Here is a 26,573-nt window from a genome sequence, read left to right on the forward strand (position 1 = left end):
CGGGGGGGGCCGGAGCCCAGGGTGGGCCGGGGGGGGCCTGAGCCCAGGGTGGGCCGGGGGGCCTGAGCCCAGGGTGGGCCGGGGGGGGCCGGGGGCCAGGGGGGGCGGGGGGGGGCCGGGGCCCAGGGTGGGCGGGGGGGGGCCGGAGCCCAGGGTGGGTCGGGGGGCCCGGCCTTCAGGGCTGTGGCCGCTGGAGGAGGTGGGGCTGCCAGAAGAGAGCTCCTTGGCCACGAGTCGGTCCTTTCTGCTGCCCGCGCTTGGTTCATGTTGCACGTGCCCGGTAGGGCCTCCCAGGTGGTATCATCACTCTCAGGTGGTCGGCCCGCGGGTGCCCCCTGGCCTTGCGGACTGGGCTGGGGGTGCCACCCGAGGGCCAGCCTCCACGACACCAGCCCCAGCGCGGCATTCCTATGAGTCTTTCTTCTCTGCTCTCGTGTCTTGGTGGCGGCACCCAGGGGCCCACCGTGAATGGGTTCTGGTGGGCTGGGAGCCCGCAGAGGGGGAGGGAGCCCGGCACCGGGTCCTGCAGACAAAGATGGCCTCCCCCGGGGGGCCGTCTTCCAGCCGGGGGTGGTCGGCGGCCGCCCTCGACCCCCTCCCTCCGTCCCCCACAGACCTACATCTCCCCCAGCGCGGCCATCATCCAGGCGGAGACGGTGGGCGACGAGGCCGCGGCCATGCTGCATAACATGCGCGTGTACGGGACGTGCACGCTGGTGCTGATGGCCATGGTGGTCTTCGTGGGCGTCAAGTACGTCAACAAGCTGGCCCTGGTGTTCCTGGCCTGCGTGGTGCTGTCCATCCTTGCCATCTATGCCGGCGTCGTCAAGACCGCCTTCGACCCGCCGGACATCCCGTGAGTCCCGCGCCTGCGAACCTGCAGCTCCTCTCGTCAGCCCGGTCTGTGCCCGTGGCCGCGTGGTCGGGATCGGGGATGAGCCGTCAGGACTCTCGTGCGCCTCTGCCACCTGCGAGGATGGGACGGGTCTGGCGAAGGTCGGGGTGCGCAGGGTACTGGTGGCCCTGAGGACGGTCAGGCCCTGAGCTCCTGGGGTGGCCTGTCCTCGGTGCCCTCTGTGCGCGGCTCCCCTTGTCCTCACAGAAGCCCCTGAGTGCTTTCCTTTCTCGTCCCTCCTCCGGATGCAGATGCCGGGTCCCAGGGAAGTGGCCCAAGGTCACAGAGCGAGTGACGAGCTGTAGAATGTCCGGTGCTTGGGCCGGTGCCTGGGCCGGCCGGATGGGCCCAGCGCCCACAGGGCTGATCTGGGAGGGGCCTGGCGGGGTGGGTGGCTGCTGGCGTCGAGCCCCCCGGCCCCTCCACGTGGAGGGAGCTGCCTGTGTCAGATGCCCCAGGACGGGCCATGAGTCCGCAGCACACTGTGAGGAGCCCGGGACCCCGAAGTGTGGTCTCGAGGGGCTGCTGTGTCGACACCCGTCCCTCACGGCTCACGCAGCGTTCCCATCATGCAAAGCGGAGCGTCAGAAGCGATTTAGCGGCCCCTGACCCCGGTCGCCCAAGAAAAGCAGTAATGGTTTCAGAAGAGGCCCCCACGACTCCTCACGCCCGACCACCTGCTCTAGGGTCTGTCTGCTGGGGAACCGCACCTTGTCGAGACGCGGCTTTGACGTCTGCGCCAAGGTCCACACCGTCAACAACAGTACGATGCCCACGGCGCTCTGGGGCCTCTTCTGCAACAGCTCCATGCCCAACGCCACCTGTGACGAGTACTTTGCCCAGAACAACGTCACGGAGATCCAGGGCATCCCTGGCGTGGCCAGCGGCGTCCTCCTGGGTGAGTCCCCCCACCCCCCGCACTCCAGGCGGGCGGGGCCACGCCTCCCCTCCCCACGGCCCACCCACTGGGCGGCTGTCTGTCCTCCCTGGAGCTGCTGTCACCACACAGGGTGCAAAGCCAGTGGGGTCAGTAGACCCTTTATATCTAGGAGTTAGCCGCGAGGTGCACAGGAACTTTCCGGGTTCACTGGAGACTCACAGGGCTTTTCCGTTTCTATTCTGTCTTCTGGGAAGACACACTTCACGTCTTCCTGTGAAGTTGGAGCCCATGGGAGCTTGGGAACCCTTTACCGCCAGCCACGTCTGCTGGGGCCTCCCTGAGTCAGGAGCCCCTGCAGAAGGTTCCGGAATCTTGTTACTGGTCTGTTGTCGCCCACAGATAACCTGTGGGGCTCGTATGCAGACAAGGGGGCGTTTGTGGAGAGGAAGGGCACACCGTCGGTGCCTGTGCCTGAGGAGAACAGAGCCAGCGGCCTGCCCTACGTCCTCACTGACATCATGACCTACTTCACCATGCTGGTCGGGATCTACTTCCCCTCTGTGACCGGTGAGGCCCCCCCACCGCGCACACGTGCCCTGGTCCCCTCACTCTCCATTTGGCCCAAGAAACAAGCCTCAGGATCTCTGCTCTTGTGTGCTGTGGTTGGGGTGCAGGAAGGGGCTTTGTCCCAAGCTCTCCTGAGAGGCCGTTGTCACTCAAAGGAACCGTGACCATGGCGGCCGGGAGTGGACACGCTTTCTTCCACACCGGTGCCTCCTCCCCTGCACGTGTGCACGCGCACTTCCTGCCGGGACACCCCTCGGTGGCCGCGTGTGCAATGGGAGCCTCCCCCACCCCGGCCTGGCCCTGGCTCCCTGAGCCGCCCGCGGCCGATGCTGTGTCTGCCCGTGTGGCTCTTGCCAGGGGCCGCTCGCAGCTGTGCTCCTGCTCCGGGAGCCCGGTCCGCGTGGCCGCCTCGCCAGGCTTCGCCTCCGCACCCGTTGCAGCCACGCCGTCTGGGGACTGGGGGCTGGGGGGCTGCTGAGCGCTTCTCTCTGGTCCCACCCTCCCTGTGCGTCGGGGCCAAGGGCCTGGCGTGGTAAGCTGCATGTTCTTCCTGTGGGCTTCTGTAGGTATCATGGCGGGCTCGAACCGGTCTGGGGACCTCAGGGATGCCCAGAAGTCCATCCCCACTGGGACCATTTTGGCCATCGTGACAACGTCTTTCATCTGTATCCTTGAGAGGGCCAAGTTCGGGGGTGGCCCTGATGCTCTGCCTGCCGCTCAGTCCCCGGCCGCTGGGGTGGGCTTCCCAGGCTCTGGCGAGTTCTGGCCATCGCCCCCGAGGTGGAGCTGGGCAGGCCTCTGACGCTGACCTTCACGGCTGGTTCTGGCGCAAGTCCTTGTCCATAAACCACACGTACCACCACGTCATCCCACGTAACGTGTCGCTAACATGTAGCCGCTCCCTGCTGAGTGAGCCAGGATGCCCTGCCCTGTCCCTGTGGCGGTCACATTACAGGCCGTGTGCAGCCTGACTCACCTGGTGGAAGGGGCGGCGAGGAAGGTCCCCTGAGAGCCCCCAGGATGGGGTAGGTGGGGTCAGGGTCGGTCAGGTCCACCTGCAACCAGGGCCCTATGGCCCGTGCGTCTGGCCCGCCTCTTCCTTGACGTGAGATGCAGACCTGTCCTGCATCGTGCTCTTTGGGGCCTGCATCGAAGGAGTGATCTTACGAGATAAGTACGTTTTCACTTGCAGTTTCTAGAAGCTTCCGTGTGTTTTTCCTAGATGATCGCAGCGTTGACCTGGATTTCAGGCCTCGAGTGGTGGAGCAGGAGGCCCTGTGGCCCCTTTGTGGGGATTCCGTTTGGCCTGGTGTGTCCACCCTCTCCTGCTCCAGCCTGGAGCTGGGGAACCACAGGGCAGCCTCTGACCCCGAGAGAGTGTGAGGGGGCCTGTGCGGTCCCTGAGCGTGACCCGCGGCGACGCTGCTCTCACACGAGTGACAGTGGCTTCCCTGCTCCCGAGAAAGGACACCGAGGGTGGGAGCGGCCTCGTTCCCGCTGAGAGGGTGTCTGAAAGCGCACCTGCCCCTGCCCCGCAGGTTTGGGGAGGCCCTGCAGGGGAAGCTGGTCATCGGCATGCTGGCCTGGCCGTCCCCCTGGGTCATCGTCATCGGCTCTTTCTTCTCCACTTGCGGTGCTGGTCTGCAGAGCCTCACGGGCGCACCGCGCCTGCTGCAGGCCATTGCCCGCGATGGCATCGTCCCCTTTCTGCAGGTGAGCTGGGAGGCCGTCCTTCTGCGAGCGTGTCCTCGAGGGTCCCTGAGGGTCTGCCCGCAGGGCACGACCTTCACTGGCCCGCACTGTGGGCCCCGGGGACCCCTGCCAGCCTGGTGGCTCCCCACAGATGGTCACTGTGCTGTGGGAACAGTGAAGAGCATCCACCTCCTGCCAGGGCTGGGGGCAGGGGGCAGGGGGCAGTGTCTGTCCCGAGCAGGGCCGGGGGGGGGGGGGGGGTCTCTCCGGGAGGGGCATCTATTCCGCGGGGTGTCTGTCCTGCAGGGAAGCGTCCTCCACTTGGGACGGAAGCTTTCTGGAACGAACTTGACGGTTTCACGTCTCAGTGTCCTGGGGCCACCCTACCACATGCCACGGGCTGGGGGCTCGGACGACACGAGCTGATTTGCTCACACTCTGGAGGCCGAAAGCCCGAGATGTAGGCACGGGCAGGGCTGGTTTCTTCTGAGGTCTCCCTCCTTGGCGCGTGGACGCTGTCTTCTTCGAGGCCTCACGTGGCTTCCCTGTGCCTGTGTCTTCATCGCTTCTTGCAAGGACACCAGCCGGGATTGGGGCTGCCCCCGTGGCCTCAGTTCCTGTAAAGCTCACAACCTGCAGACATAGTCACCTCCTGGGTGGTTGGGGCTGTGGATGTTGGATGTTTGTCCTGATCCCGGCTGGAGAGGGTCCGGGACGAGTGGTAAAAGTCTGCTTCTGCCTCCGTCCCATATCTGAGACCCTCTGGAGCTGCACCTGAGACCCTGGGCTTCTCATCAGGATGACAGGTGTGCCCGTGGCCCGTCAGCAGCCCACCTGCCCTTCCCCTGCAGGTGTTCGGTCACGGGAAGGCCAACGGGGAGCCCACGTGGGCCCTGCTGCTCACGGCCCTCATCTGTGAGACCGGCATCCTGATCGCCTCCCTGGACAGCGTGGCCCCCATCCTCTCCATGTGAGCGGGTGTGGGCACGGCGGGAGGCATGTGGGGACAGGCTGTGGAGAGGTGGCTGCCGCTTGTCACCTGTGCGTCCCTGCCCAGGGGACAAGGGACGTGTATGGTCACGGGGACAGGGGGGTGGGGAGACCCCTGTGGGGGGGGGGTGGATAATGCTGCAGACGAAGGGGCTTCCTGGGAGCAGGGGGGCCAGGCGCCTGCAGGACGGGAGCTGCCGTGGGACCCGCCCCCGCTCCTCTGGTGCTACGTTTGTGCCCCAGGTTTTTCCTCATGTGCTACATGTTCGTGAACCTGGCCTGTGCCGTGCAGACCTTGCTGCGTACCCCCAACTGGCGCCCGCGATTCAAGTACTACCACTGGTGAGCATTGGAGCCCGCGGGCGGCCGCTGCCTGGGCCACGCAGGCGTCTCGTGGCATGTGGCCCCCGCTGGGGGTGTGGCCTCAGTCTCCCCGGGCTGCTCGGTCCTCCTGCCAGCATGCGTGGGAGACCTGCGTGGGGGACCACGTGAAGCCGGCTGTGCTTTGTGCCCTGGGGGCGGGGTGGGCGTCCGGTGGGTGGGGCCAGGACCCCTCTCAGCCCCCGGGGAGGGGTCAGTGGCAGGGACCGATCTCAGGGCATCATTGCTGCTTTCTCACGGTGGCTGGATGAGGTCTTTGTGGGGAACCCGTGAGGTTTTGGGGTTCGGCCATGGGCAGGCACGTGAGCTGCGTGTCCCCCGCAGGGCGTTGTCCTTCCTGGGCATGAGCCTGTGTCTTGCCCTGATGTTCATCTGCTCCTGGTACTACGCCCTGTTTGCGATGCTCATCGCTGGCTGCATCTACAAGTACATCGAGTACCGCGGGTAAGCCGCTGCGGGGCCTGGCCCCGGGGCGCAGGCGGGACCCAGCTGTCACAGTCACACACCTTTGTCATAGCAGCTGGAGAGTGACACGTTTTTACGGCGTGGTTTTTGAGAACTTTGAAGTCCATCAATGACAGCACTGATGTGTTGGCGGATTTCAAACTTTCCGGAAAGTACCCCGCGTCCCACAGCGCCTGGTCCATCCCTGGGGCGTTTCCCTTGGGCGCCTGGCCCCCTCTGGGGAGGGTGCTCTGGGCCGGGGTCCCTGCTGCTGCCCCCCCCCCCCCAGCTCTTTCCAGGGTGGTTTAGCTGGAGAGTCAGGGGCCGTGACCACTTGCACTGGGGAGGCCAGGCCCACTGAGCCAGCTGTGCTCCTCAGCGTCCGCTCCACACACACAGCCGTGTTCCCGACTCCCACGTCCCGCCCTTGGCGGAGACCCCATGGTGGCTCCTCGGGGAGGTTGCCCCTGGGGGCCTGAGGCCCTGGACCCCTTCCCTTGGCACTCAGTGCTGCCCTTCCGTCACAGGGCCGAGAAGGAGTGGGGTGACGGCATCAGGGGTCTGTCGCTAAACGCTGCCCGGTTCGCCCTGCTGCGTGTGGAGCACGGCCCCCCCCACACCAAGAACTGGAGGTGAGCGCCCCAGCTTGCCCTGAGTTGGCCTCCTGCCCTCTGAACCCCCGAAGCGCTGTCTCTAACGGCACACTTCGGAGAAGGAAAGTTGCTGCCTCTCTTTGGGGAGCGATTGTCTCAGAAGCTTCTAGCACCTTTCCTCAGTCCACAGTGGTTGGCCGTGGCGCGATCAGCATGTCTCTGGGCACTAGGCCGGACCTGGGCGGCGTGGTGGGTGGGGAAGGGGGCGAGCTGACCTCGCCGGGGTCCTGCCGGGGACGGAGGGCAAGCGTGTGGGCGTCTCCCTGCCGCTGGGGGGGCGGAGAAGGCCGTGCCTGGGGAGCAGCGGTTTTACCCGCACGGAGAGCCCCTCGGCCTCCGGGCACGCGCACCCGCACACCTGCGCACCTGGCGGGGGCGCGGGGTGACGGCTGTCTCCCCCCCGCAGGCCGCAGGTGCTGGTGATGCTGAGCCTGGATGAGGAACAGTGTGTAAAGCACCCCCGACTGCTGTCCCTCACCACCCAGCTCAAGGCCGGCAAGGGCCTGACCATCGTGGGCTCCGTGCTGGAGGGCACCTACCTGGACAAGCACTCGGAGGCCCAGCGGGCCGAGGAGGTGGGCAGCGTGGGCGGACGGCGGGCGGAGGGGCCGGGTGGCCCTGAAGCGCGGTGTGGGGCAGGCCCACCGTTCCCTGCGCGGACTGGGCCGGAAGGTCCGAGCTTGGGTCCGTGCGTCCCGTGGGGCTGTCTGGTTTCAAGGACCGGGGCTTCTGGGTTTGGACGGAGCTGGACGGAAGCTGCTGCAGGGACCTGCTGTGGGCGGGGCCTCGTGCTGGAGGGGCTCAGGCCGAGGGGCGCGACCTCGGCACGTGTGGAAACGCAGGCGTGCGGGTGTTTCCGGACAGAAACGCTTCCGTGTCTGTGACTAGAGCAGGAGGCACGGGAGCACCAGGTGTTCCCAGGCAGCCTCCCTCTTGTCCCCTGTCTTCCCTGCCTCACGGGTGGAGCCCCCCCCCTCCCCGTCCGGGCGGATGGCGTGTCCTCATGTCCGGGAGCAGCCACGCTGCTGCCGTGGGCCTGAACCGGGGCTGCACCCAGAGGCTCATTCGGATTCAGAGCGGGGGGTGGGGTCGCAGGACGGTGGCCTCCTACCTGGACAGTTAGCCCCGCGCGCTCAGCGGTCCACAGGTGCAGCTGGTGCAGGGAAGGCCGCGGACGCGCTGGGTGCTTATCCCTTCCTCTGGGGCGTCAGGCCCCCTCAGCGGGACCTCAGCTCAAGGGCTCAGGTGCCGCGGTGGCTGGCTGCAAACCGGTTTAAGCGGTGTCCTCCTCGCGACGCTCACGCTGTCCGTTTCTGGCCAGGGCTTTGCTCTCCGGATCCCCTCCTGCTCGTGGCGACAGGAGCTCTTGCCCTGACCCGAGGTGTGGCGGGAGAGGCCCTGGCGTTGACTTCTGACATAGCTCGGGTGCCGCGCGGTCTCCGGGCAACTCTCGCCGGGTGGGGCGTCTCTGGCGAACCGAGGGGGAGGTTGGGCGAGGGAGGTGGGCGTCCGCGAGCCAGGGCCCAGGACGGTTCAGGTGTGGCTGGGTTCACGGTCTCTGCCCCTTTCTAGACTCCACTGCTACCATTTAACACACAAGGTTCTGTTCTTTGCTAATTAAGTTCTACAGAAAGCGTTGCGCACGCTTAAGTCATAAGAGTTCAGTTTTGTGTCTTGGAAGAGCGTGTGTTTGTGATGTCTCGTGGTATCTTGTGGAAGCAGGGGATTCCTGAGACCCCTCTGTTCTTGTGCGTTGAGGGGCTTCTGACGTTCCTGTGACAGAAGCGTGGGGGGTGAGTGGTCCATTGACAGGTTTGGTTCCTCGGTGGGGCTCGTGCGGTCAGAGCCTCCCTAGTCGCTTGGACGTCACGGGTTTGGGCCAGGTTCTGGTTTCCTGGTCTGCCTGGCGGTCTGCCTGCCGTCGGGTGGCTCCGCCCCGTTATTGCCCTGGTGGCACGACTGGGTTTTGCTGCAGACGTACGGCAGCTGTGGGGCTGAGGGTCACGGTGTCCCCGAGAGGGGGCCGCCGTCTGAGGGGCTGGCGAACAGGGAGCTGTGTCTCAGGACGAGGGCCCGGGGGCCCCGCGGTGCCCAGACTCCTCCTGCTCTGGTCCAGCGGGGGCAGCAGGCATCTCCTGCCCTGCCCTGTGTCTCTCTGCCCGTGGAACCGAAGCCCGGAGGCCTGGTTGGTCGCGCTGGGGCTCGTGCGCCGGCTGGGAGGCCGGGAAGGGTGAGGCCCTGCTGCTCCCCGCAGCGAGAATGCCGCCGGGTCTGGCCGTGACCGTGTGGTTGGCCCCTCACGGTCCCCCCCGCGTATCTCCCCAGAACATCCGGGCTCTGATGAGCACGGAGAAGACCAAGGGTTTCTGCCAGCTGGTGGTGTCTTCCAACCTGCGCGATGGCATGTCCCACCTGATCCAGTCGGCTGGCCTGGGGGGCATGAAGCACAACACGGTGCTCATGGCCTGGCCCGAGTCCTGGAAGAGGGAGGACAACACCTTCTCCTGGAAGAACTTCGTCGGTGGGTCCTGGGCCCCCTCCGCAAGGCTCCCGGAGGCCCCGGCTGTGCGCCCCGTGGGAGAGTGACCCCCCCCCCCGCCCTTGGGAGAGCCTCACTGCCCTGTGTGCGCCAGCTCCGCCCCTGCAGGTCCCCCGGAGGCCCCTCCAGCCGCGCCCAGGGCAGCGAGGGCTGCCGTCCTCCCGCGCTCCAGGCGGGGGCTTCGCAGGGGTTGCGGCCTCACCCCTCCTGCCACGGTGCGGGTGACCCGCCACTGTCTCTCCACAGAGACCGTCCGAGACACCACGGCGGCGCAGCAGGCCCTGCTGGTGGCCAAGAACGTGGACCTGTTTCCACAAAACCAGGAGCGCTTCAGCGACGGGGATATCGACGTGTGGTGGGTCGTGCACGACGGGGGCCTGCTCATGCTGCTGCCTTTCCTGCTGCGGCAGCACAAGGTGAGCCGGGGTCCTGCGACGGGGGTAGGGGGACAGGGTCCCGTGATGGGGGGTCCTGAGATGCGGGAGGGGGTTTGGGGTCCTGTGATGGGGGGGTCCTGAGATGGGGCGGGGGCTTGGGGTCCTGTGATGGGGGGGTCCTGAGATGGGGGCAGGGATTTTGGGGTCCCGTGATGGAGGGTGGGGTCCTGCTATGCGGGCACAGGGGCTCAGGGTCCTGTGATGGGTCCTGAGATGGGGGTGGGGGTTTGGGGTCCTGTGATGGGCACGGGGGCTCAGGGTCCCGTGATGGAGGTCCCGTGATGGGGGGTCCTGTAATGGGGGTGGGGGTTTTGGGGTCCTGAGATGGGGGCGGGAGCTTGGGGTCCTGTGATGGGCACAGGGGCTCGGGGTCCTGTGATGGGGGCGGGGATGTCTGTATCACACGGGGCAGGCGGGGGCGGGGGGGTTCCCTGGGCCAAGTGCAGGTGCAGAAGCCAGCCCCCCCCCCCCCCCCCCCCCCCCACCGCCTGCCAGGTGTGGAGAAAATGCCGGATGCGCATCTTCACGGTGGCCCAGGTGGACGACAACAGCATCCAGATGAAGAAGGACCTTCAGGTGTTCCTGTATCACCTCCGGATCAGCGCCCAGGTGGAGGTGGTGGAGATGGTGAGGCGTGCGGACTGCCGGCGGTTTGGGTTCGGGGGTCCCCGCCCACCTGTCACCGCCGTGGGCTGGCCGGCACTCAGCTCCCGGGCTCGACCTGATGGTTGTGCCCACACGTTCCGTGTTGTGCAGACCGCCGCTCCAGTGTTCTCTCGGGGCTGGACTGGGCCTGTGAGTTTAGGGGTTTATGGTCAGGGGACCCTAGAGGTGACGCACCCTTCTGGCCATGTCTCATAAGACGGACGTGACACCCACCCTGTCACAGGTCGTGAGCCTGGGGTCCAGGCCCCCTGTTCCCATCTCCAGGCTCTTGGGTGGGAGCGGGTCCCCGGGGCCGTGGGAGCACCGGCGGCCTCTCCCCAGGCAGCATGTCCCCAGCAGGCTCTCGGGAGCGGTGGACAGGGCTCAGGCCCTGAGGGGGCAGAGGAGGCGGTGTGTGCCCGACACGGACCCCGCCCGGGGCCGGTGGGAGGACCCGGGGTCGCCCACCAAGCGTCATGCCAGGGCTGGGGAAGATCCCGACCCCACGGTCAGCGGGAGAGCTCCGGGCTCTCCCGGCACAGAAATGGCTCCTGTTGGCTGTGGTCGCAACTTCGTGCGGGACGTGGCATGAGCTTGGCATGGGTTCCGTCAGGGGCCGCGCTGCGTGTCCGCGAGCAGATGTGCGTTCAGCTGTGGCGGTTGTCCTCCCCCCCCCCCCCCCACGTGGTCACAGCACGGTCATGCTCCTGCAGGCGTGCCCGTGTGGAACACACACGCCTGGGGCACCCGTTCACTTCCGTGCCTGGGGGCTCCCTAGGTCGAAAACGACATCTCGGCGTTCACGTACGAGAAGACGTTGATGATGGAGCAGAGATCCCAGATGCTGAAGCAGATGCAACTGTCCAAGACCGAGCGGGAGAGAGAGGTGCGCGTGCGCGTGCCCGCTGCGCCCAGCCGGCCTGTGCCCCGCGTTCTCGCCTGGCCAGCAGGACCGAGTCTTGGCGGTCTCTGGAGCCGTGCGCCCCCAAGCCGGGTCTTCTGAACGGGCGGTGGCACGATTCTGCCTCCGCCTCCACTCCCTACCCGCTCCAGGTGTGAGGGCACGCGCCCTCCCAGGCCCCGGCGGCCCCCGTCCACATACGCGGGTGTGCTCAGAACCGGCGCCTGCCGTGTCGAGTGCAGAGACTTCTGGGTACAAATGTCCCCTCGTCCTGGGCTTTCCTCCGTGGCCTTCAGAGCCAGGGCAGGAAGCAGAGGAGGAAGAGGGGACGAGTTTGGTCTGGCAGCCGGGGGTGGGGTGGCATTGGGTCTCCTGCAGGGAGGGCTGGTCCCGGGGTCCCGGCCTTTCTTCCCGGGAGAGTTTTGGAGACCTTCCTGTTGGTGTGCCCTGCTTCCCTGCCAGGCCCAGCTCATCCACGACAGGAATACCGCGTCCCATTCAGTGGTGGCCACCAGGACCCAAGCCCCACCCACACCGGACAAAGTGCAGATGACCTGGACCAAGGAGAAGCTGGCCGCCGAGAAGTTTAAGAGCAAGGAGCCAGGCGCGTCCGGGTTCAAAGACCTCTTCAGCCTGAAGCCGTGAGTGTGGCCCGCGGGCTCCCGGGTGGCAGGTCCTGGCTGTCACAGAGCTGGGGCTGGGCAGGCCCGAGGGCCACAGTCTGCTCTCGGGGCCTGTTTGCCAGATCTGGGATCCCAGCAGTCAGGGGTCAGTGCCCTTAGGGAGCTGGGGACTCCCGGCTGTGACCCCGCTGACTGTGCAGGCTCCCTGCCGGGGCCTGGGTGCTGCCTGTGGCGTGGGGCCGAGAGCCCCAGGGTGGGCGCAGGTGCAGGTGGGGGGTGCCGGGTGGCGTGGCTGTGCCGGGAGGCGCCCCCCCCCCCCCAGGGGTTTTCAGTGAGGACCAGAGCCCCAAGGCCTTGTGTTGTGGGGAAGGGCCTGGGGGTCAGACCCTGTTGGGAGAAGGACCAGGTGAGCCGGGGAAGGGCAGCTGGGCTGTGCCCGCGGTTGTTTAAACGTGTTCATTGTGCACACTCTCGAAGTAACCTGTTCTTGTGTTTTCTCCTCCTTGTAGAGAATGGGGAAGTCTGTAAGTGCTCTCCTGCTGTTTAGGATGCTTCTTAGGCCTGTCTTCTCGCATGCTGGGCACACACTGCTTGTGAACTGTGCACATGTCCACGTGTGTGTGTGCGTGCCCAGCCCTGGGTGTGTGCATGTGCGTGCACGGCCCTGCATGTATGTGTGCGCGAATGGCCCTAAGCGTGTGTGTGTGTGCAAGCATCGCCCCGAGTGTGTGCATGCACAGCCCTGAATGTGTGTGTGTGTGGCCCCGAGTGTGTGTCTGCACGTGCACGGCCCTGCGTGTGTGTGCATGTGTGCACATGACCCCAAGTGTGTGTGTGTGCGCGTGTGTGTGCACGGTCCTAAGTGTGTGTGTACATAGCTCTGCGTGTGTGTGCACGTACAGCCCCCAGTGTGTGTGCATGCACGGCCCTGAGTGTGCACATGCCCGCACGCAGGGGTCTGCCTGCTGCCGCTGTGGCTTTCAGTGGCTTTCTACTTAACTCGCTCCCCTCTTCTGCAGAGTGGCTCAGGGCACACGGCTGAATCCCTTCTCTGATGCTGTGAGGGCTGAGATGGGGGGAGGGGGGCTCGTCCTGAGCTGGCTCTGGAGCAGAGAGAAGCGGATGCTTTGGTAGCTCTTAGAGAATCTGTCCACACCCTGGGGCTGAGCGTTCGGTCTCTGCAGGGGACCGTACATCGTCCCACTCTGCGGCCCTGGGTACCGTTCACCCCAGGAAGCTGCCGGCCTTGGTGTGAGGAGGGGTGTGGGCAGATCCTATGTGCTCCGGTACTGGGGGGCAGCTGGACGGGCAGGAGGGGGACCCGCCCTGAGGCCGCTGCGCGTACCCCTGTCCCCCACGCCTGCACTGTGTCCCCTGCGGTGGTGGCCACCCGGGAGGTATCCGTAGTGCAGCACTAGAGGCCGGGGGGGCCCCGGAACCCTGTGCGTCACACTGAGGACACGGGCAGGTGTCAGTCTGTTGAGGGAGCAAAGCTTGTAGACGTGTCTGGGAATCGTGGGGAAGAGCAGGGACACGGGGACTCTGGCGTCCACTTTTCTGTGAAGTTCAAAGCACTCCCCAGATAAGGTCTGTCAAAACCCAGACACGGACATGGAGGACTAACTAGGGTTTCTCCCCTAAGATGCTGCGAAGAACATGGGCCTGCAGATCCTGTCCCCAGGAGGGCATGAGGCTGAGGTGGGGAGGTCAGCCCGCAGGGGGCACGAGGCTGACAATTGTGGTGTCCCCAGGGGTGGGCGTACCTCTGTTGTGCCTGTTGTCCTGGCCGTGTGCCCACCAGGAGCCGAGGGACCAGAGCCCTGACTTTGCTACGGCACCGCCCCCCCCCCCCCCCCCCCCCCCCCTCTCCTGCGCTGGGCTCAGAGCGCTTACGGCAAGGTTCTGTACATTGTGGACTCACGGCCCACCGTCGGGAACAAACACAGCTTTCCGTTGGCTTCCTGTCCCTCTCCACGCCTCTTTGACCTCCACGAGGCACGTCGCCCTGGAGCCGAGGGCCCTTCCAGCCAGACCCAAACCCCTGATTTTAAGATTATATGTGTTTTCAAAACTTTTAGCCGTAAGAGACCCTCTAATGTCACACACACTCATTTCTGGAGTTGCTGTCGTCCCCAAACACTGGTGATTGTGGTCTGTTCAGGCAGCTAATGCGTGGTTCTTGTACCAGAGTGTCCCTGGTTGTGGCCGGACAGATCCCCAGCCTGTAATTTTATCAGGCGAAACTGCAGAGAAAGAAGGGGGCCCGGCTCCCTGCCGTCCTTCTGGGAATCAGGGGTTGTGATAGCGTTTATTCAGCTGCAGGGCTGAGCTTTTGAAAGGTGCATCCTGGACGCCACTCCCGTGGGCCTTGCACTGACCCTGGTGTGGGGGGACCTCTGTCCCTGTTGTCTGGGGCACGGCGACCTGCTCCCAGAAGGGCTGCCCGCGGATTCCGTCCTGCAGGAGACCCGGGCTCAGGGGACATGCGTGTCAAGGAGGCAGGCAGCTCTCCCAGGCAGTGTCTCCCAAGTGCCTCCCGGGACACGGTTCGGGGTGGGGGTGGTGCCCCACACAGCCACCTGACGCATGTGGTGGCCGAGGAAGAGGTCCCGCAGCTACTCAAGCTCCAGGGAGTGCCGGTGGGCAGGCGGCTGCCAGGGACTCTCCCCAGGGGGTCATCAGAGCCCAGCGGGCGCCCTGCCCGCGCTGTGGATCCCGCAGACCCGGGTGGCTGGCAGGGACGGGGTGCGGGGCCTGCTTGCTGAGCATTGGAAGCTCTCGTCCTTCCGCCATCGGCCAGGAGCGCTGGGTTGAGAACGGGGTGGACCCTGGCGGTGGCCTCGTTCTTGCCCAGAATCTCTAGGCCTGGAGCCGCACGGCACGTGCAAGGCTCCTGGGACCCCAGCCGGGTCAGGACGAGGGAGATGCTGCCGTGTGCACCCCGTTGGGTGTGCTAACCTCAAGGCCACGTGTGAGCAGGGCTAGGCCGTGGCGTTGGGGCCTGCCCCGGGGGAGCTTAGAGCCTGTGGGTGTGTGAGTGCCTTTCGTGCCTGGTGGTGAGATGTCCCCGGCCCCCCTGGGGGACACTGCACGCAGATGTAGAAGCTTGGCAGCTTGGTGACACCCGGTCTAGAACGTTCGGGAACCAGAGCCTTCTCGTGCTGAGTAGTCGTCCCCGGCCCGTGCCCGCCAGCCTCGCACGGAGTCACCTCCCCTGTGGGTTCTCTGGGGAGTTGACGCCGTTTGAGTCTGATTTGCTTTTGCCCGGGACCGAGATGGGCAGACGGGGCTCGGGCCGGCACGGCCATGGGCGTCAAGTGACCATCTCCCCGCAGGAACCAGTCCAACGTCCGGCGGATGCACACGGCCGTGAAGCTTAATGGTGTCGTCCTCAGCAGGTCCCGGGGGGCTCAGCTGGTCCTGCTGAACATGCCAGGACCCCCCAAAAACCGGCAGGGGGACGAGAACTGTATCCTTTCCGTGTGCTGCCTGCGGGGCAGGGTGAAGGCAGTGCCCGTCGGGACGTGTCTGGCTTCGCTGCCCTTGCTCACGGGATCCCAGGGGCTGGGGGATGGGAGCAGCAGGGCCCGGAGCGAGGCCCACGGTGCCAGGGGCTGGGGTCGGAGCGGGGGCCAGAGCCTGGCCCGAGTGCCAGGAAAGCAGGGTCTGGGGGGCGGTTCCCAGCGAATGGCTCCTGGTTGGTGTTGGGGCATTGGCAAAGGTGAGGGAACCGTACACGTGCCGAGTGTCCTCGGCAGAGGCCCTCAGTGAGGAACATGGGACCCCCAGGAATTAGTATCACAAGCGGCGACCTGGGACCCTGCCCGGTGCTGGCTCTGCTCCCGGGCGTCTTCTTAGCACGTGGGGGCAGCGTGTTCCCTCCGTTGTGGACAAGCCGAGCGGCCGCACAGACGGTTCCTCCGAGTCCTCCCCAGTAGGTGGGCCTGCCGCCCCTCCTGGTTGGGTGGAGGTCCCAGGTCGGCTCCACCCCGAGCTGGGCTCGCGGCCTTTCACCGTGTGCCCCTGTCCTGTGATGGGGTCTCTGGGGTGCAGCCCCCCCCCACCCCCCCACTGGCACTGGGGACGGGGAGGCCGGAGGGGTCGCTGGCGGCTCTCAGAGGCTGCAGGACTTGTGCTTGCTGACCAGACCGGGACTTGGGGCCTGTGTGGGTCCTCGGGGGACTTGCCCGGCTGCGCCCAGAGCCCCAGGGTGGGGGGCGGGGGGTGGGGGTCTCCTCAGGCCCCGTCGGGCCGGCTGCAGGAGCAGGCTGACCCCCGAGTGCCCTCTGCCTTGCACCCGGCCGAGGCCTGCACTGGGCTTCGTTGGTGCCACCGGCCACGCTGCGGGGCCCCCTCTCCTGCACACCCACCTCCCTCTCCCGGGGACTGCCGGCGGTGCCCCCAGCTGTGTCCTTAACTCTGGCGCCCAGACATGGAGTTCCTGGAGGTCCTGACCGAAGGACTCAACAGGGTCCTCCTGGTCAGGGGCGGCGGCCGGGAGGTGGTCACTATCTATTCCTGACACGCCGGGCGGGCTGGGAAGTGTGCCCCGTGTGGCTTCATATACAAGTTTCCAGAATGGCCCCACAGCACTCCTCTCCAGGCCAGGAGCCAGCACGCAGCTGCCGAGGTTTCCTCGTTTGGAGGGGAGACGTCGATGCTCGAGGGGACCTGGGACGCAGCCCTCCGTCTCCTGACCTCCTGACCTCCTGACCTCCACACTCGGGCTGTGAGCTCCAGATGTGGTTTCCTTGGCCCGAGCTACCTGGTTTCATGGTTAGGTTTTAGTTCTGCCCCATCCAAGACGCTCACGGGAAACCTCGCTCGGACAGAAGGTCACCCTCGGGCCACGAAGCATCTGTTCAGGAAGGTGGCCGAGGGCCTCTTGGTCAGCCTCCTCAGCACCTGTCCCTGTAATGTCCCTGTTCGTGTTCCTGTAAGTGAAGTCCGAGAAGAGCTGTCTACGCCTACGCCCCAGGCTCAGCCGGGTGGCTTCGCTCGCGAGCCCGCCCAGTGTGGGCACATCTGCCCAGTCTGGGCGTGTCTAGAAAGGGAACCCCGGGGGGCGTGGGGTGGTCGTCTCGGTGGGCATTCCGGTGGGCTCCAGGCTGGCTTTGCGGCCTGGACGGCAGCGGGGTCCCGCGTGGGCACAGGGCGCAGGAGTGGTAACTAACTGCTGAGGATTCACCACATGGTTACCCACCTACACGTGCCCGCCCGTGGACCCGGGTCTCGCCAGGCTCCCAGGAAGGGGCTGGGCTGCACTGGGCGAGGTCCTGGGGCGGCGGTGGCACTGGGCCGCGTGTCCCCTCCCACCGGCATGGAGGGGACAGTGACAGTGGTGCGTGGGGGCTCTGTGGGCTGCCTTCCGATGGTCTGTAGACTTTGCGCTTTACCCTGGTGTCTGTGCTCTAGGTCCCGATTGTGCCACCGTGGGCTGTTGCCCTGACCCGGGCCTGCTGTCTGTACGGCTTATTTATTTAAGCCCCTGGGGAGTTTCAGTGATAATTAAGGTGCCCGTGAAGAGATTGTTTCTGCGAACAGCCCCAAAGGGCCGGATCCCTGGCTTTCTCTGGCTTCCTTGGACATCCTGGGAGGTCAGCCAAGTCCACGGATCTGAAGTCTGGCACAGGCTGAGTGCGCCCAGACGTCTCTGAGGCGCAGCTGGGCGGCACAGAGGGTCCGCATCACATCAGAGTGACCGCTGGCCAGAGCGTGTGCCAAACCACGGCAGCCGGGCTCGGGGCGTCCACACTCTTGCCCACCGTGGGTCTGCACCGAGTCAGGTGTCGGGTGGGGGGCGTGCCCAGGGCCCCTTTGCCCAGAGGGCACCTGTGAAGCCACAGCGGTGCTCACACTGGCTGAGGAAGAGCCACCGCGTAGCAGGACCGCCCCTGTGACCCTTAACCCTTGTTCACGCGGCGGCGATGTTCGTGGCACACTGCGGGTGAGGGTTCAACTGCGCCCGCACACCCTTTTCTGCACTGAACTTCGTGGAACCCTAACTGCAGCCACTCTAAGTTGGTTCCGTGTCTCTTTTGTAGCTTCCTTTGTATGATTTTGTTGGTAGAAGAATAAATTGTATAAACCCGAGCATGTTGAAGAGTCCTGTGCCTTGTTCGGCAAGAAGACTTGACAGTTGGAGGGGTGTCCGGACCCTCTGTCCGTGGACGTTTGTGGTCTGATCGGCCAGGGCAGACGCCGGTGGCTCAGGAGCTGTCACTGGAATTGGGCACGAGAAGTAAACAAAGCCACGAATCCGCAGGGAGGTGTCTGGCCCCCGTCTTTAGTCATGCTGTGTCATAACGTCGTATTGCTGTTTGCTGAAATTGTAATTCTCAGAAGGGTGGGGTCGGCAGAGAAAACCCGTAATTAGACGCAACCCCGTGTTCCGAAGGCCTACAGTCGGACCCCCGATGGACCGAGCCACCCAGGCGCCCCTCAAGGGAGTGAAACTCCAGCGGGCACGGCGTGGATGAGCTTTGGAAGCACAGAGAAGCCAGTCAGAGGTCAAGTGTCGTTTGGTAACATTTAATGCGAAAAGGCAGGGATAGGCCAAGCCAGAGACCGGAAGTGCGGGGTGGTGACAGTTCCTGGGGCAGGCAGGCAGTGAGAACCGGTGACCGGCCAGGGCACAGGGCTTCTCTGGGGTGGGGGTGGGGGGGTGATAAAAGTGTTCTAAAGGGGGTTGTGAAGTTTGCACAATCTGAACGACGAAAACGAGGCTGTGTGTGTGTGAGCTGTCGGTTCCCGGTGTCTCCCGTGGGCCTGACACGTGGTGGACACACAGCACTGCTGGGGAGCAGAGGCCTGGCCTTGGGGGCAGGGGACCGAGATGTCACAGGCACGGAGGTGGCCGGGTGGGGGGAAGGCTTAGCAGAGCCCGGGGGTCCTGACTCAGCCACGGGCCCGCAGGTACTCGCGGGTCAGGTTATGTAGCTGAGAAGCCTGTGTCACACCTTATCAGAGACATTTAGTGAGTCCTGTCTCTGCCAAGAGGGATCCCAGCCCCCCCCCCCCCCAGGTCCGAGGGGCCATTGTGTCCTGACGTCATCGCGGGGGCCTTCTGCACGGCCGTGAGCATCAGCCTTCCGTCCGTGCCTCAGAGGCAGCGTCAGCCGGGGCCCGGCAGGGGTGTGGGGGAGGCTGTACCTCTGGTGTGGATGGGGGGGGGCGGGGCGCTGGTGTGCCAAGGGCAGGAAGTGGGGGCCCCCGCTGGAAATAGAGGGGAGGCCAGGAAGGGGGCTAGAGGGCTGCCTGTGGCCAGGGAAGCCTAGACTCAGGCCTCAGGGTGACGGGGCCTCTGGGCATCGGGAGGAAGGCCCGGGAGATCTTGGAGCCCCGGGTGGTCTGGGCTCCAGGGCGTGTGACCAAATGCTCTGGGCTGCCCTCCAAGCTCCCACCCCGCCTTCCACCTGTGTTTCCAAGCTGGCGGGAGGGCAAGGACGTGAGGATGGGCGGGTTGGGGGACACGGCCGTGGAAAGGCAAGACAACAGGGCACCCAGCGGGGTGTGAAAGGTGAATTCGGGTAGATAAGACCAGAGGTTGCCCAGAACAGCTGGTGTTTGACGACAGCACTGCCAGCACACGGCCCCCTCTGCAGGTGCAGACGACCCCGGACCCCTCCTCAGACCCCCCCCCCCCACACACACACCTGGGCTCTGCAGGTGACCCCGGGCCCCCCTGTGGGACTCAGAGGGCAGGAGGGACCATCTGCACAGCCTTGTCTGCAGTGTCTCCATCAAAGGAAAAATCTGTGACCACAGCAGGAGAAGGAAGTAAAGCCATGTAACACTCAAAATAACCCCCAGGGGAGGGGGAGGGGGGAGGAACTGACTTCACCCAAAAGAGACAGGGAAACATAGCGCCGTGGCCGTTCGAAGGCGAGGAAGTTGACGAGGCCTCGTCTGGACCGGCAGCCCAGGTCAAGGGTCGGAAAGGTCGCTGTGGTCACTTGCCTAAGGCAGGGGCCCCACGGGGGTGGGTGGGAGGTAAGGCAGGGGTGGAGACCAGGGCCTGAAACCCCGTCCATAACTGAAGTTTTCACTGGTGGAGACCACGAGGTCACCGCTCCCACAGTCACTCGGGACTCGGGATTCATGCTCTGTTGATATGGGGGTCTCTCCTTCCCCGGGCGGGCCCCTCCAGGACTCCCTTGCCCCGCGTCCCCAGGCGGGCAGGCACCCCCTCCCTGCAGGCTGGACTGGGCTGGGCTGCACCGTCCCCTCCGCCCCCACCAGGGGCTGTCACCCACGTCTGGTGCCCCTTTCTCGGTTGTGGTCCTCGCTGGCCACCCACCCCTTGGCTCCGGCAGCCAGGCCCGGGGGTCCAGCCCCCACTGGTGCCTCTCCCGGGGCAGCTGGGTGCATCATCGCTGACCGCTGGGGGAAGGGCTGCAACTTGGCAGTGGGACTGGTCTGCATCCGAGCGGCCTGTCCCCAGGGTTCTCGAGTGAGACATCCCACGGAGCACGGCCCCCAGCTCACAGCATCTGTGGAGGCATCTCGCTGAACCTTCTGCTTTTCTCTGCTCCTCGTGGGTGGCAGGAAGCACACTCACCACCAGCTCAGAGGCCGGAAGGTGGCTGTGGCTCTAGTGGCCTGCACCCCCGCCCCTGCCTGCCAGAGGTCATCTGTCTGCCCAGGGGCGCCGTGTGGGTCTCCATGCCGGGAGGCGCCCCACTGTGGGAGTCCCCCGCTGTGCCCGCCCACTGTGTTGTCCGCTTGAGGATGTCTGTCCCATGGGCACGTGCACCCTGGGTGCATCCCAGGAGGGGGCTGCTCTGCCACAGGGCCAGTACGTACCCGCGGCACCCAAGGATGGAGGCGGGACCCACCGACCCGTCACCATTTGGGGAAAGACGTGGCCCACGCTCGTGGGGCCACCGTCGTCACAAGTCTAGTGGCTGTCTTTGCAGGGGCCGTGTCTGGGCCTCCTGCCCTGGTCCGCCGCTCGCTTTGGCTGGCCTGGCGCACCGAGCTAATTACCGCGGCCACTCTGTCCTGACGGTCAAGCAGGTCACCTGGCTTTTCATGGTCTCGGCCCTTTGCTTCTCCACACACTACAGCATCCGGTGTCGAACCACCGCAGAGAGCCGGCTGAGATTTCACCTGGGACCAAACCACTGCTCCGAGCTGGCAAACCCGGGCACGCGCCACACCCCTCCGTTTGGATCTTTCTGGACGACTTCCGATAAAGTTCATAGTTTCTGTGTTGAGATCCTATACCGAGGCTGGGAGGCCCCAGGGAGGTCCGTGGGGGCAAACCTGGCCGAGGCCTGAATCCCGAGCCCGGAGCTCTGACGTCAGAGAAGACGGATGTCCCCGCCCAAGGAGAGAGACAGAATTGGACTCGGCAGAGACAACTTCCACTCCGGCCTGACGGGTCCGCTGGTCGCCACACGCACTGGGAGGCGCGGAGTCAGACGCCAGCGCCTCCGGAGACGCCTGCGTGGACCCACCTGGAAGTAATGCTTCGCCAGCTCCCTCGCGCCCTCAGCCCCATCGAGTGGCACAAAGTTAACCGTCATACCATCTGGAAAAAATCAATTTCTAACCAGTGGCTGTGCTGTGGAAATAAAGTCGCTCTTTGACATCGATTTGTATCTAGAGGCTTTGCTAATCTTACTCTCAGGCATCTGAAGACGCTTCTGGGTTTTACTCGGTGCCACCTGTGGGGAATCCTAGCGGGTGTGCTGTTCGGACAGTACCTTTGCTTCCGTTCTTTGCCCTGCTGCTCAGAGGCACTGGCCACACACGTTCCCTGTCTCGGATGTGGGCTGGGCTGTTTTCCTGTTCGTTTGCAGACACTCTAACTAGATCAGGGGACTCTCCAGTTCCTGGCTTGCTGGCCATCGGCTCTGCGTTGTGCGGGGACATCGCCTCAAGAGGCCTCCCCGCCTGGACCCCCTCTCCCCCGTTCTGGGGGCTGTCCGGTCCGCTGGGCTCAGACCCCTCCCGGACGCACGCAGCAGGGTGCTTGGTGAGGAAGGGTGGGTGAGGCCCCCAGTGCCCACCTGCGTTCCGGACCATCAGAAAGCGCCCAGACCTTCCGCTTTCGCTGGACCTCTGGGCCCACCGTCCCGACGGCCTCCTCCTGACACTTCCCATGGCAGGTCACGCCCACGCCAGAGGGGGCTTGCGGGCTGCCCTCCAGTGTTCACTGGGCTCCTCTGGTGTGTCGGTGACGTGCCTGGCACCGAGGATGAGGCGTGGGCCCTCCGGGAGCCCGTGGAGCAGAAGCGTATGAGGTCCCTGGCAGCAGGTGTGGGTGAGGCGAGCAGGCTGGCACAGACACGCAGGTCTCCCCGAGTACAGGCAAATGTGTAAGTTTTAGGCAGAAAAGAGGAAACAAAGCAGGGAAATGGTCCCCTGGTGGGATGGGGTGGGGGCTGCCCCAGGGATGGGGGTGGGGTGAGGGCTCCCCCAGGGGCAGGGGTGGCTTGGGGGTCTCCCGGGGGCGGGGGCGGGACGTGGGCCCCAGGGAAGACGCCAGATCCTCGAGATCCCCGCAGACTTTACAACAGCCACGACCCAGGAGGACGTCCTGAAGAGCAGACGGGGGCAGATGTTATCCCGACCTCTCCGAACAGATGCCTGTGTACAGAGACTCCACTTGAACCCTGGTCCTCACAGCCCCAGACGTGGTACCGAGTGTCCCGTTAGCACGAGCCAAGCTGGGGACGTAGGTTTTCGGGTTGCTGACGTGTTTGAACTTTAGAGCAGAAACACGGCGGGGAGACCCCGCAAAGACAGAGTCGCGTGTGCCTGCACGTGCGTCAGTTTTCCCTCCACCCGTGCACGCGGCGGACGCGCCCCGGGCCCGCCGGCTCCGCACACCTGTAGCCTCGCGCTGCCTGGGGCGGCGGTCTGCCCGTATCTACCGGAAGATCTCGATTGCAAACGGGGCCCGACGTGTTGCAAATGCACACGCTTTCATTGTGCCTGAGGGGGGACCTCACGCGTCGACTACTAACGCTTCATCCTCAACAGCGGTGCCACGAAGGCCAGTGAAAGCCACCCACACAGACACGCAAGCTGCCGGGGAGTCGGCGTGCCTCTCCAGAACAAAGGATCAGTAACTTCCTGCCTCGGTGGGAGCGGTGGGAGCGCTGGGGCGGGGTGAGACTTCCTGCTGGTCCACAGCCCTTCTCCTGACGCCCAGAGGGAATGGGGATCATGCCTTCCCGGGGGGGGGGGGGGGGGGGGGGGACTTGGCGGAGGCCGGGTCTGCCGCCACGCCGCTTCGGGTCTGCGCCCACCAAGCACGAGGGGCCGGCCTGCCGTCCACGTCTGTGTCCGCGGAGATGCCGGAGGCCCCTCCTGCAGCCCCGTGGCCCTGCCTGGCCTCCCCACCCCGCCGCCGCGTTTCCTGACGACGCCCCGTCCTGCGCGGCCACCCCCCTGCCGCTGCCCCCTTTGGACTTCCTCGTGAACAGATTACAGGAAGGGCCACGTAACAGGGAGCCCACACCGGACGTGTGGCGTCCGAGCGGAGCCCCTTCAGCACCACAGGGGCCTCGTCTGGAATCACAAACAAGAGTAGATACCGGCTGTGTTTCTCCACCCGCGGAGGGGCGGAGGGTGTCTACGGGTCACGCGCAGTAGCTTCAAAGCTGAGACGCCGGTGGCGTCCCACGCGTTCGTGCGGACACGGCCTCTGTGGGCAGCACGGCGTGGGGAGGCGGGGGGCAAAGGAGGCCCTCCCCACCAGGTCCATCGGCGCCACCTCCGCGGAGCCCACGCCGGGGCTGGTGCGCGCGGTTGGCACTAGGATGGGTGGTGCTCGTGGCGCTGGACCGCGGGCACCGCATAGCCCTCCCCCACCAGCGGGGGCGGCGGGCCCCGCACCCCGTCGTGCTCCAGCACCGCCTCGGGGGGCGAGTGGCCCTCCCTGTCCCTCTGCCGGTAGCGCTTGTGGCCGTAGGGCTGCGGCGGGGGCTGGGGGGGGGGGGCGCTGGCCGTCCTGGGGGGCGGGGGCCGGGGCCGCCGGCAGGTGGGAGCCGAAGGCTCTCCCGGGCTTGCCTCCGCCGGGCGCCCCAGGTGGCCTCCCTGAGCCCTTGGGGGACCTCAGAGGCTGCTTGTCCTGCCCCTTCAGGCGGGGCTGCGCGTCCAGGGCCCTGGCGGGGTCTGCAGCCGGCGGGGGGTGGTCGTCGGCCAGCGGCTGAGACCTGCGGTGGTGCGCATCGTGTGCGTCCGCCTCCTGCGAGTGGGCCCTGCTCTGGGGGTGCACGGCCTTGCCCTGATGCTCCTGCTTGGCTGGTGCCGGCGGGGACCCTGCAGACACGGGGCACCCCTGAGACCCACCCCTGACACCCTGCGCAGGTCTGGGACGCAGGACACCCTGCGAGACCTCTGCGGGGCCCGGGACATTTCACACCGGAGCAGGGACACCCCACACACCTGACTGGGACGCCCACATTTGGATGCGGGACTGTCGTGAGCTTTGTCGCAGGGACCCGGGGACCCTTGCGGGGAGGGGGCTCCTGTTCCCGGGGCGTCCACACACGGGACTTCAGACCCTGAGCGCTGGTCTCCGGTACCTACCGGGTCCGAACTTAGACGTGTAGTTCTCGATCCCGGCCAGGTCCAGGTAGTGGTTCCTCCGCTCCCTGTTCTCGTCCACGTGGCACGGGCCCCGTGCACAGCAGGGGTGGGGGTCGGCGCCCAGCCTCCTGCGTGCACCGTGGGGATGAGGGTCTGAGTGCTTGCTGCCTCACGGGCCACAGCAGGCCCCGGGGGGACTGGGGGACGCCTGGGCCGGGTGGTCTCCGGATCCCAGGCAAGGGGCCTCTGTCCGGCACCCACTGCCCCGGAGGGGAACGGGAGAAAGGCCCTCGAGGACGGCCGGGTCCCCAGCCAGCCCCGGGGACCCCAACAAGACCCCAGCAGCACCACTGGGAACCCCATTCGGAACTTCCGGGGGCTCCAGTGTCCTCCCGGCTAGAGCCTGCCGCCGGGATCGGGCCACCGCCGTGGGACCTCCGCACAGCCCGGCCGCCAAGACACCACGTGGGACCGCCGGGCGCCAGAGCAGGTCAGAGGCAGGGTCCGAGGCCAACCCACCACTGCCCTTCAAACCTCACCCAGCACTCAGACGCCGAACGTGCTCAGCTCCAGCAGAGCGCCAGCCGCCAGAGGGGCCCCCAGACGGTGCCCTCACCCTGACGGCGGGCAGGGCCAGCATCCCACCCTCCGCACCCAGATGCCTGACTCGGTGGCTCTGTCCGGAGGGGACAGCCTTGAGGCCTGCGGGCGGCAGGGGTGAGTAAGCTGTTCCCACTGAGGACACCCCAGAGGCAGAGCCCCCCCTCACCTGACAGGTGCCGACAGCCTCTTCTCGGCCCCCCGGGGGTCCTCGCTGAGCTCGCCCTCCGTCCTGCAGTGAGTGGGCTCCCGGTCTGCGGGGGGGGGGGGGGGGCAACCCTTCACTCGCTTAGTCGTTGACTCGCTCAGTCACCCACTCACTCACTCGTTTACTGAACAGACAGCTTGCCCTTGGCGGGGATGGGGCACTGACGGTACACAGAGGTGACGGGGAACCAGAGGCTCAGGAAGTGAGCGGTCCGCGCCGTGGGGACGGGGTGCGCAGGACAGACTGCTAGAGGGAGGAGGTGGCTGCCATCTAAAGCAGGGTCTCGGGGGTGTCCGAGCAGGGGAGCCCCTCACCTTGGCCTGGGGGAGGACTCTCCTTTCTCTTGCTGGACGACTCGGGGCTGACGGTCAGTTTCACACGGAGGGTCCTGCTGCTGCCAGAGGAGTGGCTGACGGAGGCGTCGACGGCCTCACAGATGGTGTGCATCAGGCTGGACACGTCCTGAGGACGGCCATCAAGTCACCGGCACAGGCAGATGGGCGGGCGGCCCTCTGCTGCCTCCGGGCCGTCTGCCTGATTCACACGGCCTCCCACGCAGACCCAGGGACGCCAACAGAGCTTGTCTCAGCGGCCTTTTTGTGCCCCCGAATTTAGCCCAGCCCGTGCACCGAGGAGCCTGGGACAGCCCTGCTGTTATTGGGATCGCATCTCTGGGACCCTTTCCATCTGAAACTGACTCTATGTTCAAAAGACTTAGGAATCAGATAGACTGTCAAAATTTTGCTCTTTAAGCCAAACACGTCCTGCACGCACAGGCCAGCAGAGGGGAGCCCCTGGGACTCTCGGCTGCCCCCCAGCCCTGACCCTCCTCACCGGCCGCCTGGGAAAGGTCCGCCCCCCCCCCCTCCCTGCAGGGCAGAGCTCTGAGAGGGCAGGCGGGGAGGGGGCAACCTCTGTGTGTCTGCTGTCCCAGCCTTCCCCGGGGGCCGCCTGGCACCTCACCTCCCTGGTGGCTTTGCCATTGTTGTCGAAACCATAGAACATGAATGTCCACTCCTGACGGTTGTCCTCCTTCACCGAGACGTCGCACTGGAGCACCTGCAGGGCACACGGGACACAAGGAGGCAGGCAGGGTCGTCCTCACCCCACACGGGGGGGGGCCTGGGCCCTGGGCCCTGCCTGCCCTCCAACACCAGCCCCTCCCCCACTCCAGGCGGGCAGGCACAAACCGTTAAGTCGGGACCTCCTGGGATGGGGGGGCACCTAAAGGGGGGGAGCACCATCCTGGCCCAGGACCTCCTGACGGGGGTAAGCACTATCTGGGCCCAGGACCTCCTGAGGGGGGAGCACCATCCTGGCCCAGGACCTCCTGAGGGGAGGAAGCACTATCTGGGCCCAGGACCTCCTGAGCAGGGAGCACCATCACGGCCCAGGACCTCCTGAGGGGGGGAAGCACGATCTGGGCCCAGGACCTCCTGAGCGGGGAGCACCATCACGGCCCAGGACCTCCTGAGGGGGGAGCAGCTTCTTGGCCCAGGACCTCCCGAGGGGGGAGCACCATCCTGGCCCAGGACCTCCTGAGGGGGGAGCAGCATCTTGGCCCAGGACCTC

General features: G+C 65.9%; 2 protein-coding genes across 2 annotated transcripts in view; one reads left to right on the forward strand and one right to left on the reverse strand.

The window, feature by feature from the left end:
* Positions 1-17,740, forward strand: part of SLC12A7 (solute carrier family 12 member 7) — a 37,630-nt gene extending 19,890 nt beyond the window's left edge. Inside the window, exons 7-24 of the mRNA XM_049648315.1 lie at positions 615-856; positions 1,582-1,793; positions 2,175-2,342; positions 2,909-3,007; positions 3,459-3,516; positions 3,881-4,055; positions 4,886-5,004; positions 5,268-5,366; positions 5,730-5,849; positions 6,377-6,481; positions 6,909-7,077; positions 8,828-9,023; positions 9,288-9,457; positions 9,974-10,105; positions 10,902-11,009; positions 11,487-11,665; positions 14,983-15,116; positions 16,078-17,740. Of these exons, the coding sequence (XP_049504272.1) occupies positions 615-856; positions 1,582-1,793; positions 2,175-2,342; positions 2,909-3,007; positions 3,459-3,516; positions 3,881-4,055; positions 4,886-5,004; positions 5,268-5,366; positions 5,730-5,849; positions 6,377-6,481; positions 6,909-7,077; positions 8,828-9,023; positions 9,288-9,457; positions 9,974-10,105; positions 10,902-11,009; positions 11,487-11,665; positions 14,983-15,116; positions 16,078-16,169 (2,577 nt within the window). The 3' untranslated portion in view covers positions 16,170-17,740. The remainder of the gene's footprint in view (positions 1-614; positions 857-1,581; positions 1,794-2,174; positions 2,343-2,908; positions 3,008-3,458; positions 3,517-3,880; positions 4,056-4,885; positions 5,005-5,267; positions 5,367-5,729; positions 5,850-6,376; positions 6,482-6,908; positions 7,078-8,827; positions 9,024-9,287; positions 9,458-9,973; positions 10,106-10,901; positions 11,010-11,486; positions 11,666-14,982; positions 15,117-16,077) is intronic.
* Positions 17,741-23,416: 5,676 nt separating this feature from the next.
* NKD2 (NKD inhibitor of WNT signaling pathway 2) overlaps positions 23,417-26,573 on the reverse strand; it is a 22,133-nt gene continuing 18,976 nt past the window's right edge. Inside the window, 6 exon segments of the mRNA XM_049648932.1 lie at positions 23,417-23,596; positions 23,598-23,923; positions 24,194-24,321; positions 24,963-25,047; positions 25,316-25,463; positions 25,965-26,060. Of these exon segments, the coding sequence (XP_049504889.1) occupies positions 23,417-23,596; positions 23,598-23,923; positions 24,194-24,321; positions 24,963-25,047; positions 25,316-25,463; positions 25,965-26,060 (963 nt within the window).

The sequence above is a fragment of the Panthera uncia genome, assembly GCF_023721935.1.
Source record: "Panthera uncia isolate 11264 chromosome A1 unlocalized genomic scaffold, Puncia_PCG_1.0 HiC_scaffold_17, whole genome shotgun sequence".
In the NCBI taxonomy this organism is placed as follows: Eukaryota; Metazoa; Chordata; class Mammalia; order Carnivora; family Felidae; genus Panthera; species Panthera uncia.